Below are 16,874 nucleotides of genomic sequence, written 5' to 3'. Positions count from 1 at the left end.
CATACTTCTCCTTTTGTTTGCGGCTTGCGACACTATGACTGAATGCCGCTGGTTTAAGTGCTTTAGGTAGCAAAGGTTTCTTCTGACATCGGGCGTATTGTTGAGAGATTGCTGCTACAGATGTGTATGTGAAATGCAAATGCGAATCGGGTGATAGAAAAAACTGTCTAGTTCGATGTAAGTGAAAATTTTTCAAAAATCAGAGAATAAAAAACACAACAATTGTCTTATTATTAGAGATTTTTATTCGCAACTGCATTCACCTCCCACTGCGTTTTCATTACCTCGTCTATATTGATCCGATCGTCCGGATTCGGGTCTAGTAGATTGCGTACCAATCGAATCGCCTCCAGCGAAATGACCTGCTCCACCAGCGGCTCGAAGCTAATCTGCCGATTAAGCTGCTTCTTCGTCATCTTCTTGAGATTACTCTCATCGAACGGCATCGTCCCATTCAGCATGATGAACAGTACCACCCCGAGGGACCACATGTCGGCAGCTTTCGGATCGTACGCCTTCCCACCGACAACTTCAGGCGATGCGTAAGCAGTAGAACCACAGAACGTCTCCGACATAACGACGCGGCCTATCTCATCCATACAGGTTCGCGCGAATCCAAAGTCGGACAGTTTCACGTTCATAGTCCTCGTGATTAGAACATTTTCGCACTTGATATCCCGATGAGCGATGTTCAGGTGGTGCAAGTACCGAATGGCATCCGCCATTTGGAAGAACCATACCTTAGACTGCAGCTCCGGAATCGCTCCATACTCGCGAATGTAGCTCAGTAAGTCACCCCTTTCGGCCAGTCGCATAAATATAAACACACGGTGACCTCTTCTCATAATACGGTGCGTTTGAATAATGTTGGAATGACTTATCCGTCCAAGAACGTGTAATTCTCGGGGGAGAAATTTTTCCGCGATCTCCTTCGCTTTGCTTTCGTCCACAATTTTGCAGGCCAATTCCAAAGGTTTCCGAACGCCACCATTGTCCTGTGCGTAATATTTGGCACGCCAAACCGTTGCGAACGTTCCCTTGGCTATACGGCGTCCAAGAATGTATCCCCTTGTCTTTAGTGCAAGGGCATCGGGAATGTTCTGGGCTTCGGAGTAATTATGAATCAATCGAGATGATTTTTTGGAAGACTGCTTCGGATCTACTGAGAGGTTGCTTTCTCCGAGGCAAATTGACATTCTTGAGGTTGTGATGAGGGCAGCTGCTTTATTTGATTTTTGTTACTTGTTTCTTGGGATTTTTCGTTATATTAGAATTTTCCTCCGATATTGCGGTGAGAGCTGAAGATGAAAAGCAACCGGAAACCAATTCACGAGCTTGTTCAGGAAGAATTAACAACCGTTACTCTGACATGTCAGCTGCTAGTATCAGTGATTGCTGAGATTCATTAAATTTGTATTACTCGAACAATATAAAGTATTTCAGCACTAATAATTGAATAGGAAAATACAGTAGGAACTTTCCTTGATGTTCGCCTCGCTATATAACATCCGCTTATCGTGAGCCGAGTTAATTATCGTTAACCAACTCTAGTCCCATCCGAAGGATTATTGTAAAAATAGGGCAAAAATTAATTCGTACCGCGGAACGCTTACTCGAAACAGTGCACCCACACCTCAATCCCGGTAACGGCTATCAACAGCTCCATTTAACGAGAGCCAGTCGCAATCGGAATTTCGGGTGACGGAGGCTGAATTTTACACAACCATAGTAATTAAGTTTTACCCGGTTTCTGACACCCAACCGAGTTTCTTTTTTCTATCGAATTCCTGTCTCGAGCGACTGTGCTCATGTACCTGGAAAGCAGTCAACCAATGCCAACGGAAAACCCTTTCAAAAGTCACACGTTCACAGGCCTCAAAATGACTCCAGCGATTTTGAAGAATAGGGAGATAATGTAAGTATCATCACAAGATCAACACAATGTTTTTCCAAGACTCTTCCCAATCTCTTGGCAAGTAAGAGTAGGGGCTAGAAATGAAGCCAATGGTCAGAAGGATTATGTCCGAGCCGAGACAAGACACAACCGCATATTTTGACGTTAGACTATTTGTTGCATATTGATTGTGGACATGTTTGGAATAGTTCATGATTAAATTTTTTGATAATAACTTGATGGCCCTGAAAACGACAGCTTAATACAATTGTTGGATATTGTCTGTTCACTCCACCAGTGGTACAATCGAACGATGATGGCAGAAGGATAGCCTAAATACGTAAAAGGGAGCTTTAGTTGGACAAATATCGCAATATTATAGATTGCTCAACCCCGTTTTCGAATGATGTGTGAACAAAAATTTTAGATTTTCATATTTGAAGATTTAAATAATTTGTTTTAGTTTTGAAGCTATTTTCATCAAAACTGCTACCGGATAGCGTTACACCTACACTTATAGTGGGACTGGAGGAAATACGGACAGGTTGAGAAGAACTTTCATACCTCAAAAACAAACACCCTATGCAAAATATCAACTCAAGGGAGACTTATAGGAGAGTGCGGTGCAAAGCGGTCAAAGTTTGATTTTTTTTTTGAAAATCGAAAAATTGCGAGCTAACAGTAACAGATAACAGTTTCTACACTACGTTTCACAACTATAGAACCACTCGTTTTTTCTGAGTTTCCAGAGATATGTGAAAAGTCGGTTGAATTGAAGTATATAGTATAGAACACAATAACTATCTTCATTTAAAAAACTGGCCATTTGAACTTTCTTGTTGTGTTCAGACGCGAAAAACTAAAATTCCAGTGTTTCATAACTATAGGACCAGATGGAAAAACTCTCCTTTACACTCCTTCAGAAAATTAACATCAATTTCACATGAATTACAATAAGTGTCTAATTCGTAGGTCATCTTTAGTTCTCAATCAGTTCATATAACCCATTCGTGGTGGTTTTGACCAAGATGCGCCATATTGTGGTGTGTATCTCGTTCTACGCAGAGGATACTGCTCGTTTAAACTCTTCAAATCACTCATACTGCTTGTAAACTGCATCTACTATTCGTACGATCACTCCTCATAACTTCTTGATAGGGTTTTGATCTGGTAAACAAGCTGACCAGTCCATAATATGAAGCCCCCATTCAATAAACCATGCTTTGACTTTCCGAATTTTATTAATTGATATGAAATAAAATGAAAAAAAAAAACACCCTTTCTGATATGCCGTTGGAGCAGTTGTTCGCACGTTCGGCGTTCGATATCTCGTGGCTTCAATTCATACGGCACCAATGTCCTATCTTTCGGATCATTCCCATTGCTTTGAAACGATCGGATATGGTTTGCTGTGCTACTCCAAGTGTATCTGCAAGTTCTTGTTGCGTTTGTGACGAATCTTGATCGAGTAAAGCCTTCAATTCTTCATCTTCAACTTTTTTGGCGGTCCGGAACGTTCTTCGTCTTCCATGTTGAAAGTTACCTTTTACTCGGAAATTTGCCAAGCTAGCTCACCTGTACCGTTTCTCAGGGTCGGCTTCCGATCTATCTCGGGAGGGCTCATACTAACACGCGTAATCAAGAAAGACAATTGAACGCCACCGAAATAGAAGAACTGGTCTTATTGTGAATTAACTTAAGACTGGATTTACTATAACAAGTTTTATTTTCGGGTTAGTAATGCCCAGGTGCTCCGTCGTCGGCGGTCGTTGGGATTGGGAAGAAGAAGGAGGAATAGCATACCTTCTGTTGTTCTCGGTAATACAGGGGTGTCAGATTGATTCCCTTTCCAGCTGCGTCTCACGGCCAATACCGTCCTTTTTGCTTGGTCCCAGCGGTAGAACACTGTTTCAAAAAGCGGCATAATACTGCCTCGTGGGTGCGTTGGGTTCCCGAACGGCAGAATTTACTTTGCCTCGGGAAGGTTGAACCTTCACAGCTTTTCCCCGTTAATCGTGGGTAGAACTCGTGTCGTCAGGTGGTGGCGTACTTTGGCTTCACTACTGCTCACTGCCTCCAAACTCACGTCTATCTCACTTTCTATCCTGGACCTTAATGCCCGATCCAAGGTACAGGTACAGGTATTGAATTAAAGAGACTTTAAACTCTGAGAGTTCATTCGTCACTCCCGATCCAATCGTTTCCGCTTTCCTTTTAAACTTCCTCGTTTTCAGTTCTTCTCCTCCTTTCCCTCTGTTCCTTCCATCCTTCCTTTTCCCGGTTACTGCCAGAGGCACTGACAGTGACAGCTAGGTGGGATTGATAATTCACCCAAGCGTTACCCCGTTTTTGCGGCACAGCGGGCTTGAGTTAGTGGGTACAATTTTTATTGGCAAAAAAAAATACATTTAACGACAATCATCATTTAGACCAGTCACAAAAAAAAATTTCTACAAAAAAAAACAAGCACAAAATTCTACAACGGTAACATTGAATTGTTCCGTATTTCGACGGTAACAATGTCAAAATTAGTCTGACACATTCGCTCAGTTGGAACATGGTCACCATAAACTTCCACCAAAATGCGATGACTTTCCGCAGCTTTTTTCTTCATATTGAAGTAATGAAGTAACACTCCCCGCAAAACCACTCTCGTTGGTACGAAATTCGACATATTCGAAGTTGCAAAAAACTATATTGTTTACGCTTCAACTTTTTGACATATACTGAAAAAGACGCGCATTTGTTATGCCGAAGATGATATTTTTTCCTGCCAACGCTAGTTTGGGTGTTGAAGTTCGGTGTGAATAAATTGTAGAGCTGTTAGAGAGCTTCAATTTGATTGGTAGAAACAATCATGTTATTATGTATTTTGACATAGGACTATGTCTTTGATTTCTATATAGGGGGTCACTCTACGAAAAATGTAACGATTTATGAGGAGTTTTCAAATGCATATTACTCAAATTCATAATTGCGAAGTATGTTGTGTTATATACCATTAGACAGGAAATTCATCCAGCTTTTTTTTTTGCTTTAAACATGAACATTGAATATAGTAAAAAAAAAGTAAGAATTTGACCATTAAAATGGGTATGTTTTCTTTCGATTGCATAACCACTCGCTTTCCTCCCTGACGCAACGAGCAACTTTTTGCCTAAATTCTGGCGTTAGCCCACAATGTGAGTTCATGCATATAATGAATTATTCTCCATTTACCGATAATAGGCATTTTTAAGTTATTGTATTGTATTGCTCAATCAATTCATGCTCAAATCACGTTTTTACCGTGTAGGTCTTGCTACTAACAATTTATGTAATGTTGGTCCAGGACATCATGATATCGAGCATATTGTTTGGTAATGCAAAAAATGCAATTGAAGAATTTAACTGGCTACTGATTAGGAGGTTCGAAAGTTTATATTCACGCATATCACATTGTGATAGCTTGAGTTGTCGCGATCTTAATATTATGCTCCTCATATATGTCTTGCTAAGAAACCAGGTTCACTTCCTTAAAAGCACAGGCCCATTCTCCTTCCCCTTAACTTTTTTTTCAGGGCTTCCATTTGATGTATCAAAAGAGAATAAAATACAGATTTTGAGCAATGAAAAAACTCAATCCAAATGCAATTACTACATACAATCACAGTCCTATGTCAAGATCACGTCCGTGCCCCTAGGCCCAGACCCATCCACTTTTTGGGGTAAAATTATTAATAACACTTTAAAAACCATTAACTTCTAATTTTTTACTTTATAATTTAGATGTTTTACAACTATATCCTGTACTAAATTTACTCATCCTTCAAATGCAAACAACAGTCAGCTCGCGCAGTCCGGATCCGCCGGACGCAAAGTTGTTCGTGTCCGTTATTGTGTTGGAACAATACCGTTATCGGTTTCGCTGAAGTGATTGTTTCGCCCTAACGGGGTTTCCTTTTTTGCGAGAGTGAAGTGATAAATAATCACAACCAGCGGAAGGGAGAAGTCCTCCACTGCGGGCGCTGTGAGCGTGTGCCGTTCCATCGTCATCGTATTGTGGTGCAATACACCATTGCTGTTGTGCCAAGCGATCATCACGTGGTTCGATTGGAGCACCGTTTGGCAAACTTTTCCACTTCGCCCCCTCAATCTCCCGCTCCCGCTTCCGATTATCTCACGAACTTGCCTCCCAGCCCAACTGTTCCCGCTTCCGCTCAACAATCGACCTCGTCCTCCCCCTCAGTTGTCCCCTCTCCGCGTGTCAAGGTCTATCCAGAAGATGCATCTGGATCTGGCCCATGGGTTGTTTTCTTCCGGCCAAAACCCAACGGGAAATCGCTCAACGTCATTCAGATCATGAAAGATCTGACAAAAAATTATTCCTCCGTGGTCGAAATTAGAAAGGTTCGACCGAACAAACTGCGTGTTGTCGTGGCTGACCGGAAGCAAGCCAACGAGATTGTTGTCGACAATAGGTTCGTACTAGAATATCGCGTCTATGTGCCCTGCCATAACGTAGAAATTTCGGGGGTGATTATAGAAACGGGTCTGACGAGCGCATTAATAAAAGAGGGAGATGGCAGATTTAAAAAGCTCCCTTTGACGAAAGTTAAAATTTTGGACTGCCATCAATTAGGAAAAGTGTCCCAGGAAGAGGGAAAAACAAAATTCACGCCGTCCGACTCGTTTCGAGTAACTTTTGCTGGTTCCGCCCCCCCTGACTACGTTATGGTGGACAAATTGAGGCTTCCGCTGCGTCTCTTCGTGCCAAAGCCCATGACTTGCAACAAATGCAAGTCAGTTGGTCACACAGCAGACTACTGCGCCAACAAGGAGCGCTGTGCCACTTGCGAAGAGCAACATGTGGGCAAATCCTGCAGTGCGACTGAGCATAAGTGTCCATATTGCGGGGGGACCCCACATGAGCTCTCAGCTTGTGAACTTTACAAGAGTCGCTGGGAGAAACAGAAGCGCTCTTTAAAGGAACGCTCGAAGCGCACTTTTGCGGAAATTTTAAAGGGCGCTTCTCCACAGGCCCAACGACAACAACATCCAATCTCCTCACACAACATCTTTTCCACGTTGCCAGTTGACGAAATGGAAGCGGACACAGCTCACGGGGCACACCGTTTATTTCCCAAGGGAATCCCCGGCGCAAAAATGTGACCACTCCCAAAATTCAATCACATGTCCCTCCGGTGATAACCCCTGTTAGCTTGCCTAAAAAATCAAGTGCAGCGGACAAGCAAAATCAGGTTCCTCCTGTCTTCCGTGGCAATAGTTCACCTTCGAACGACCCAGCACTCTAGGATCAAAAACCCCAACTGTCCCTATTTTTCCGTCCAGCTCAACTTCCCAATCGGGATTTATAAAGTTGTCTGACCTTTTGGATCAAATCTTCAAGTGTTTTAATGTTTCCGACTCCATCAGAACCATTGTCATTTCAATGCTTCCAGTATTAAAGACAATTTTGCAACAATTGATGCAAACATGGCCCCTCCTTGCAATGATTATCTCTCTTGATGTCTAATTTAAATAGAGAGGTCGGAGATATCACTGTTTTACAGTGGAATTGTCGTAGTCTTATCCCTAAATTGGATACATTCAAATTTTTAATTCATAAATTCAATTGTGATGTTTTTGCTCTGTCCGAAACTTGGCTTTCTTCGCGAGATGATCTCTCTTTCCATGATTTCAATATTATACGCTTGGACCGTGATGACAGATACGGAGGGGTGCTATTGCGGATCAATAAGTGCCACTCATTTTTTCGAATTGACCTTCCACCTATTGGAGGGATTGAAGCTGTTGCTTGTCATGCAAACATCAGAAGCAAAGACCTCTGTATTGTCAGCTTGTATTGGCCTCCGAGTATTGCGGTTAGCCGCAAGCAACTTGTTGACATGTGCTCACTCCTTCCTGAGCCACGATTGATCTTGGGAGACTTCAACTCTCACGGAACTGCTTGGGGGGAACAGTACGACGACTATCGTTCATCGTTGATATATGACCTTTGTAACAGCTTCAATATGACCGTTTTGAATACTGGGGAAATAACCCAAGTGCTCTTGACCTCTCGCTTTGCTCGAATTCACTATCGTTAGATTGCAAGTGGAATGTAATTCAGGACCCCAACGGTAGTGATCACTTGCCAATCAAAATTTCCATCACCATTGGGTCGAATTCTTCTGAATCTATAAACATGGCATATGACCTCACAAGACACATTGACTGGAAAAAATATGCGGACGCGATTGCTCTAGCCATCAATTCCAGAGATGGTTTACCTCCATTGGAGGAGTATAACTTCCTTTCTCGTTTGATCTATGACAGTGCAGTTCGCGCTCAAACGAAACCCGTTCCAGGTTCCACCATTTCCCGAAGGCCTCCCAATCTATGGTGGGATAGCCAATGTTCCAAGCTTATCAGGATAAATCGAACGCATTCAAAGCTTTTCGGAAACGTGGAACCATTGAAAATTTTCATCAGTTCAATCAGTTCAAAAATTTGATCAAAGGGAAAAAACGTGCTTATTGGCGAAATTTCGTAGAAGGTTTTTCACGAGAAACGTCAATGAAAAAATTATGGAAAGTGGCTCGAAACATGAGAAATCGCTCTTCATCGAATGAAAGCGAAGAATATTCACATCGATGGATTTTTAATTTTGCACGGAAGGTTTGTCCCGATTCCGTTCCTGTGCAAAAATTTTTTCGAGATATACCACAAGATAGGTGCGATCTTGATTCCGAGTTTTCGATGGTAGAATTCTCTCTTGCTCTCCTTTCATGTAACAATTCTGCTCCGGGATCGGATCGGTTTCAGGGAGGTTTTTCAACTTGTTGAAAAACCTCCCTGATGTGGCGAAACATCGCTTGTTGAATTTATTCAATCGGTTTCTGGAACATAATATGGTTCCAGATGATTGGAGACAAGTGCGAGTTATAGCTATTCAAAAACCCGGAAAACCCGCGTCCGACTTCAATTCGTACCGCCCAATAGCAATGCTGTCTTGTATACGGAAATTGTTGGAGAAAATGATCTTGTTTCGCCTTGATCGATGGGTTGAAACGAATGGCCTACTCTCAGATACACAATATGGGTTCCGCAGGGGCAAGGGGACGAATGATTGTCTTGCGTTGCTTTCTTCAGAAATTCAAATGGCTTACGCCGAAAAAAAACAAATGGCTTCAGTATTCTTGGACATAAAGGGGGCCTTTGATTCAGTTTCAATAGAGGTCCTGTCAGACAAATTACACTCTCGGGGTCTGCCGCCTCTATTAAATAATATGTTATATAACTTGTTTTGTGAGAAACATTTGAATTTTTCTCACGGGGATTCGACAGTAAGTCGGGTCTCCTACATGGGACTCCCCCAGGGCTCATGTTTAAGCCCCCTTTTGTACAACTTCTATGTAAGCGACATCGACAATTGCCTTACACAAAATTGCAGCCTAAGACAACTTGCAGATGACGGAGTGGTGTCTGTCGTAGGATCAAACGAATCCGACCTGCAAGGACCCTTACAAGATACTTTGAACAATTTTTCAACCTGGGCCATTGGGCTAGGGATCGAATTCTCCACGGAGAAAACAGAGATGGTGGTTTTTTCTAGGAAGCATAGACCAGCAAAACCAAAGCTTCAACTTTTGGGTAAACCGATCACTCATGCTATGTCATTCAAGTATCTTGGGGTCTGGTTCGACTCCAAATGTACTTGGGGGGCCCATATTAGGTATCTGAGTAAAAAATGTCAACAAAGAATAAACTTTCTCCGTACAATTACCGGCACCTGGTGGGGAGCCCATCCGGAAGATCTTATAATGTTGTATCGAACAACTATTCTCTCAGTGATGGAGTATGGCAGTTTCTGTTTTCAATCAGCTGCCAAAACACATCTCATTAAACTCGAGCGAATTCAGTATCTTTGTCTCCGTATTGCGTTGGGATGTATGCCCTCAACGCATACCATGAGTCTCGAGGTTTTGGCAGGCCTACTCCCACTAAAAGATCGCTTCAATTTATTATCTCTTCGATTCCTCATCCGGTGTAAGGTTATGAACCCATTGATGATCGGAAATTTTGAGCAGCTGATCGAGCTAAATTTTCATTCAGGATTCATGAGCTCATATCATGAATTCGTCTCCATGCAGGTTGATCCTTCTTCGTATATTCCCAACCGTGTTTGTTTTCCTGACTACATCAATTCCTCTGTGCATTTTGATCTGTCCATGAAGCAGGATATCCATGGAATTCCAGATTATCATCGATCGGGGATCGTTCCTACGATTTTCGAAGCAAAGTATGGGCGTGTCAATTGTGATAATATGTACTTTACTGATGGGTCCTCTATGAATGAGTCCACAGGATTTGGAGTGTTCAACAATTTTTTTAGCACCTCACACAGTCTTCAGTATCCTTGCTCAGTGTATATTGCTGAATTGGCAGCAATACACTGGGCGCTGGACAGCGTCGCCTCACGACCTGTTGAACACTATTACATTGTAACGGATAGTCTGAGCTCTGTCGAAGCTATCCGTTCAGTGAGGCCGGAAAAGCACTCGCCGTACTTCCTTGAGAGAATACGAGAAATTTTGAGTGCTTTATCCAGACGCTGTTATGTCATTACCTTTGTCTAGGTCCCTTCACATTGCTCAATTCCGGGTAATGAGAGGGCTGACTCATTAGCAAAGGTAGGTGCAATTGAAGGCGAAAATTATCAGCGTCAAATCGCCTTCAATGAATTTTATTCTTTAGTTCGTAAAAATACCATCGTTAACTGGCAACGCAAATGGAACGAAGATGAATTGGGCCGGTGGCTCCACTCAATTATCCCTAAGGTTAGCCTCAATCCGTGGTTCAAAAGTCTGGACTTGAGTCGGGACTTTATTCGCACCTTCTCCCGACTCATGTCCAATCACTGTTCGTTAGACGCGCTGCTTTTTCGTTTTAATCTTGCCGACAGCAATCTCTGCGGTTGTGGCCATGGTTACCATCGAACACGTTGTTTGGTCGTGCGAGTTGTGAATGTGAATGTGAGTGCGAGTGTAAACACACATCTCCTTACATCCCATCCTTTTCCTAATGAAAATGTGTCACCCTTCTAAACTCGAGTCGACCGCGAGTAATCGGTTTCCTATTTCATTAACCATAGAATTAAGGAAACAACATGTTGATATATGCTAGTTGAAATATAGTTAAGAGTTTGGCTCCATTAAACTTATGTAACTGAGCCTGTAAAAATAAACGGATTAATAAAAAAAAATGCAAACAACAGAATCGTCCAGTGCCAGTTTAGGTCAACAAGGCTCAAGACAAAATGAAGTTGATTAACTCTGTCGCTGCTAAATTTTGGATATGTGCATAGAAGGTTTTTTTTTCATAAAATATAACCCTCTATCACTTCCTGAAAAAATCCGGATTTTTTTATATGAGAAAGGTATGTTCTGACTTTAAGGGGATAAAAGTTTCATATTCATAGAACAAAAAAAAATATTCCTAAAACAAAAAATAATTTGTCTACTAAATACAGGATTCGATCATATACAGTGAAAAGAAATTGAAGACTGTATATAATCGAGTTCATCCTGTATGGTTTTTCATTTCTTTAAACTTAATTGACTGATCCTGTAAAAATAAACGATTTATCTATATATACAGCCATTCCATGCCAAACCGATATAATGGTTCTCAGATTTTCGTGAAAATTGGTAGTTTTGTTCTTTCTAGCAAATTATTATTATTATAGTTTTCATGGTTTCGGGACCAAAGGCGCTATATTTTTTTATATTTTTTCTGGAAAGCTGAGAATTTTTTACATAGCATATCTCGAAACTAGGGGAGCGTTTGTTTTAGTTTTTGAGTTATAATTTTTCAAAGTTATCCGAAAAAGATGGTCCGAAAAATTTTTTTTTCTCATTTTTTCCACTACAAAAAATCATAACTTTTGATCTACTAGACCGATTCAGATGATCGACATATCAAATTAAAGCCACTAAGCTAGTCTTGTTTGAAAAAAAAGCTTTCCAAAAAAAAAACATAAAATTATATAGCGCCTTTGGTCCCGAGACCATGAAAACTATGAAAAACAAATATAATCAATAATAACGAAACCAAAATTAAAATTTTGTGCAATTCTGGTATTCAGCTAATCATCTAATTGGCTTTAATTTGATATGTCGATCATTTAAATCGGCTCAGTAGCTCAAAAGTTATGATTTTTTTTTAAAAAGGTGGATAAAATTGATTTTTCGGACCACCCTTAAATGGAAATGGTCACCCTAACAAAAAAAAATAAAAAAATACGGGTCTAATGGTTTGCGACAAAGAACAAAATTTCCATTTCCCACGAAAATGTGAGAACCACTATATCGGTTTGACATGGAATGGCTGTATAAATGGATTTCTGTCTGTCTGTCTGTCTGTTTGTCTGTCTGATTCTTATGGACTCGGAAACTTCTGAAAATATGTATGTAAGAGTTTTTGGGGTCGGAGAAGGTTCTTATGATAGTTCGAGACCCTTCCCTCCTCCCAAGGGCGGGCTGCCATACAAATGAAACACAAATTTCTGCATTACCCGAGAATTAATCAAGCAAATGAAACCAAACATGGCATGTGGAGGTTTTAAGCTGCAATAAATGTTTTTACGGTGGTTAGACACTCCCCCTCTCTATGGGGGGCTACCATACAAATGAAGCATAAATATCTACATAACTCGAGAACTTATCAAGTAAACAGAACCAAATTTGACATGTGGGGGTTTTAGGAGACAAGAAACGTTTCTTAAGTGGTTTGACATTCCTCCCCCTCTACATGGGTTGCGCTGAATAACTCGAGAACTAATCAAGCAAATGGAATCAAACTTGACATATAGAGGTTTCAGGGATCGATAAACGTTTCTATGGTAGTTCGACACTCCTCCCCCTCTCTAGAGGGGTGCTCCCATACAAATGAAACACAAACTTCTGCATAAATAAGCAAAAACTAATAAAACAAATGGAGCCAAATTTGGGACTCGAGGGTTGTTTGGTACGAGAAATGTTTCTATGATGGGGTGACATCCCTCCCTTCCCTGGAATGGAGAGGGGGTTCTATAAAAATAATGCACATATTTCAACCAAACATGGCATTTGAAGGGCCCAGGATGCAAGGGGTGTATGTGACTTGATCGATTTCTCTTCATCAACTTTTTATTTAGTTAATAACTCAACTGCAAAAACTTTCCAATTTAAGTTGGCTATACAATCCGATAGATGAGGTTCCGACCTATTTTCCACATTGGTAAATACAGCTGGGAATGTACTTGCAGCTAAGTTATGACCCAAAGAGAGAGTCGATGTAGAGAAATCGATCAAATCACTTACACCCCTTTCATTCGAAGCCCCTCAATTAAAAATTTTCGTAAAACTTTGAAAGAAAATGGGAAAGTTAGAAAAAATCAATTCGCATTTGTTCTAAAATTAAATATTGACGAGCGTTGTTAGTCCATTCGATGTTTGCGGTAACGAAATTAATCTTCGTTCGAAAGTGTAAATGGATTTTATTATGATAAAACGCACTCCTATATCGTCTTCTATCTATATAAATGAAAATGGATCGTTGAATGTGTTGATAAGAACAAAACTGGAGAAAGAAATTGTCCGATTTAGGGCTATCTTCATTCTATCATATTTTCTGTATCAAAAATTTATCCCAAGTAACGGAGAAACATGTTGCACGAGAATTGTGTCTGAAAATAATTTGATATTATAATGTCGACTTTTGGTGGAAGTACTGAAATTTCATAGTAAAAAATAATTTTAAAGGGTAGATTAGAAGACCAATCGATGAACAGTTCTGCGATGAGACCCATGAACGTGCGCTTGGTAAGAAAACGTGGATGTGATAACGAATAAATAAATTTTGGGCGGAACGAAGTTTGCCGGGTCAGCTAGTGTGATATAAAAATAATAAAATTGCAATAACTATACAAATTGAATCACAAGCCGGCATGTTGAGTTTTTGTGTGGTCATCATTCTCACTCGCCTCCAGTCGTGCGGTCGACGTGTTTGTTCAGGAACGAATCCAATGATCTTAAGTATTTCTATTAGTTCTCGAGAAATAAAACTTTTTTAATAATTATATTTATTACATTTTTTATGGAATTCGCGAGAACGTGTGTATGTGTTTTTTTTATTCATTCCACTGATATTCTCCTCTCCTTGTTATGATTCGTGTACAGCTTTTGAAAAAATATTACTTTTACTTATATGGAATTGAGTTTCGCCGAAAAGTTTTCTTCGTTTCTCTAAAAAGTAAAAATCTTATTTTTTTCGTCTTTTACAAATTATATTGAAAAGCGTGGCACGAATAAAAATCAATTTCCAAATGTTTAAAAAGAAGATATCAATGAAATCACCAGTTTCATAACTAAACATCTGCCTTAATCCAAAAATCTGTTGGTTCATAGATACATTTACGGGGTCTTTGGTTAACTCTATTCGGATACAAGAACTGTCATCGTTACAGGAAAAAATTTTGTGAGTATACTTAGGAACACATCTTGTACTTATCATATAACCATATTTATTTCTCGATCTTTGCTTCTTTTCTACTACAATAAAACTTAACCTATTGGTATAACTCTAAGACTGAATACACAACGCTATTCTTCCTTTCGCACAGTTACAGCTACTGAAAATTTGTACAGCACATAAGCTGCACAGTTTTTTTTCTTATCTCAGTCTTAGACTATTATCGTTGGTTTATCCACTACAATTATGTTTTAAGCACACTTTTTGTGATTCCAATTTTGATTATCGCGCTTCATTTCATAGCTGTATTGAATCGGAATGTTTCGTTTAGGTCAAATCCGACGGTTTGTTGTTGATCGTCTGAAGGACACGTTTTCCGTCGTGGAAAATGGTCTCAGAAGGTGGAGAGGTGGTGAGGTTAATTGTAATTTTTCGTGACTCATTTCGATGTAATAATTTTGATAATTCTAATTTTTATTCGTGCTCTGCTGGCGAATGATGAAATATTTAAGACTAGAAAATAACTACATGATTGAAATATTATGGCGCCTTCTCGATATTATTACCTTGAGCTGTACAGTGGAAATGGATGGTGAAAGCAACATAAACACGTTGTGAACTGAATAAATTAACTATTAAACCCAGAGTTGAAGTGTAACATTATTCAACGAAACCAGCGTAAAAGTCGTCTAATGGCTGATTTTTCGTGTGTCATGGTGGAACCTATCATTCTAGAGACGCTTACGACTACGACTAACCGATGCTACGTCCGAACACTATCCTACGATTGTACAACATCCTCCACCCGTAAAGGTGGATCTTTGAGCATCAGTTCTTCGAACGTCACTATCCGCTTCCGGAGTCCTTCAACCAGCTCTTTCGTCGCATCCTTTGGCAGCTCCCGATCGACTTCGTCCGTCGATCCCTCAACGCAGACTTTCGGATCCTTATCCACAGTATCTTCAAGTGGCAACGGAAGTGGCTCCGTTGGTTTCTCCAACGACTCCATCGATTCGATTGTGTTGTTGTTCATCTCAACCAGCGGTTTCTTGGACAGTCCGTCGGCCTCCGTTGCGTCTTCGACTGTGGAGGATTCGGATGATTTTTCCACGATCGCTTGGGCTGGCGGCTTTCGTTTGTAGCTTTGGATGTAAAAGTTCATGAACAACGCAAGGAATATGGAGGCGTTGATTAGCAGAAGCGTGGAGATGAATCGCGGGAATGGACAGCCAGTCACTAACGCGTTGATGCAGTGAGCGATGCAAAGGATGAACTGAACCTGGAAGAAAGAAATTCATTTTTTTAAACCGTCCAATTTAAACTGTAATTTAAATTGCAATTATTTTGAAATCCATGCCGCTGTTGTATTATCGCAAGAGTGTAATATCAATTTCAGTTTTAACTGAATTTATGAAAAGTAATCGTTTCACGAATCGGTAATACATTAATTTCCCATATCTCTCCCTCGCGTAGGTATCCCTCTCGGTACAAGTTTTTGTTAATTCAAGCAAAATGTGATTAAACTGTCATTGCATTGTTTGCAGCGGTCCTCCGACATTCGCTTCGGCCATGTGTATGACCAGCTCTGGTAGCATTAAGCGATTGAGAGCGTTCGGGATTTCGTATCTCACCTGATTTGCATAATCATTGGTCCCCGCGTTATGCAAATTAGACACCTACATCCGCCCCGAAATCCGTAATGGTAATAAACTTTTCGATCCGCGCAGCCCAATGACTCGATTCGAATCGGTTGGCCGTGGCCGATAGGGGTTCATACATACATAATGGGTTGAAATTATAGAGAGAGGAGGACTTACGATCTGAACCTCGGTCATGTACTTTTTCCACCAGAGATACTTCTGGAAGCGGGGTCCCATCGCCGAGAGCATATAGTAGAAGTACATCAGCACATGCACGAAATTGTTAATGATGTTGGGGAAAGTCGCATTGCCACCTGCGGAAGTAATAAATTGGATGTAGTTTAGCGTATAGCAGACACATTTAGTGGTTAGTTGTAGAGGGATAGGACGGAGTAACGGATGCTGGAATATCAAATGATGCCCTAGGGAATCTCTATGAGTCGTTTGTCGAATTGAGTCGACAAAATATTAAATCCATACTCTACACGTTACAATGTTATTGTTGTGCTAGTATCTCACCCTCAAATAATTTACGAAACATATTCATTTCAGCATCAAATTTTTGGATTTTACAATATTTATCGAACCGAACACAAACACATTTTGATCAGTAAAATATATAAGATGTAATGAAGAGAAATTTACTATTTCGCATGAAACTGTAGACTTCATTTAGCAAAATAATATTAATATTTTCCGATAGCTTCCGTTATTACTCTCTCATAGAATGAATGTAAGTCTATTGACATAAGGACCGTATCGTTAATTATGGGTACGCTCAAAACACAGCTTTATTTCAAATATTGCATTTATTTTTCAGTTCTGATATCAAAATATTGTATCTT

At 40.4% G+C, this 16,874-nt stretch overlaps 2 protein-coding genes across 4 annotated transcripts in view; both read right to left on the bottom strand.

Annotated features, from left to right (window-relative positions):
* Positions 1–232: 232 nt before the first annotated feature.
* On the bottom strand, positions 233–1,364 carry LOC129764397 (testis-specific serine/threonine-protein kinase 1-like). Its single transcript, XM_055763426.1, has one exon. The coding sequence runs from the start codon at positions 1,194–1,196 to the stop codon at positions 234–236; it is 963 nt and encodes a 320-aa protein (XP_055619401.1). The 5' UTR covers positions 1,197–1,364; the 3' UTR covers position 233.
* A 13,099-nt stretch (positions 1,365–14,463) lies between these two features.
* The window catches only part of LOC129764396 (elongation of very long chain fatty acids protein 7-like), an 88,745-nt gene continuing 86,334 nt past the window's right edge, over positions 14,464–16,874 (bottom strand). For all 3 annotated transcript variants that reach the window (XM_055763423.1, XM_055763424.1, XM_055763425.1), the window contains exons 5-6: positions 16,207–16,343; positions 14,464–15,668 (exon numbers count right to left, since the gene is read on the bottom strand). In XM_055763423.1, the coding sequence (XP_055619398.1) occupies positions 15,171–15,668; positions 16,207–16,343 (635 nt within the window). In that variant the 3' untranslated portion in view covers positions 14,464–15,170. The remainder of the gene's footprint in view (positions 15,669–16,206; positions 16,344–16,874) is intronic.

This window comes from Toxorhynchites rutilus, chromosome 2 (assembly GCF_029784135.1).
Source record: "Toxorhynchites rutilus septentrionalis strain SRP chromosome 2, ASM2978413v1, whole genome shotgun sequence".
Taxonomy (NCBI): domain Eukaryota; kingdom Metazoa; phylum Arthropoda; class Insecta; order Diptera; family Culicidae; genus Toxorhynchites; species Toxorhynchites rutilus.
Note: the sequence above shows the minus strand (reverse complement) of the source record. Positions and strands in the feature narration are given on the sequence as shown.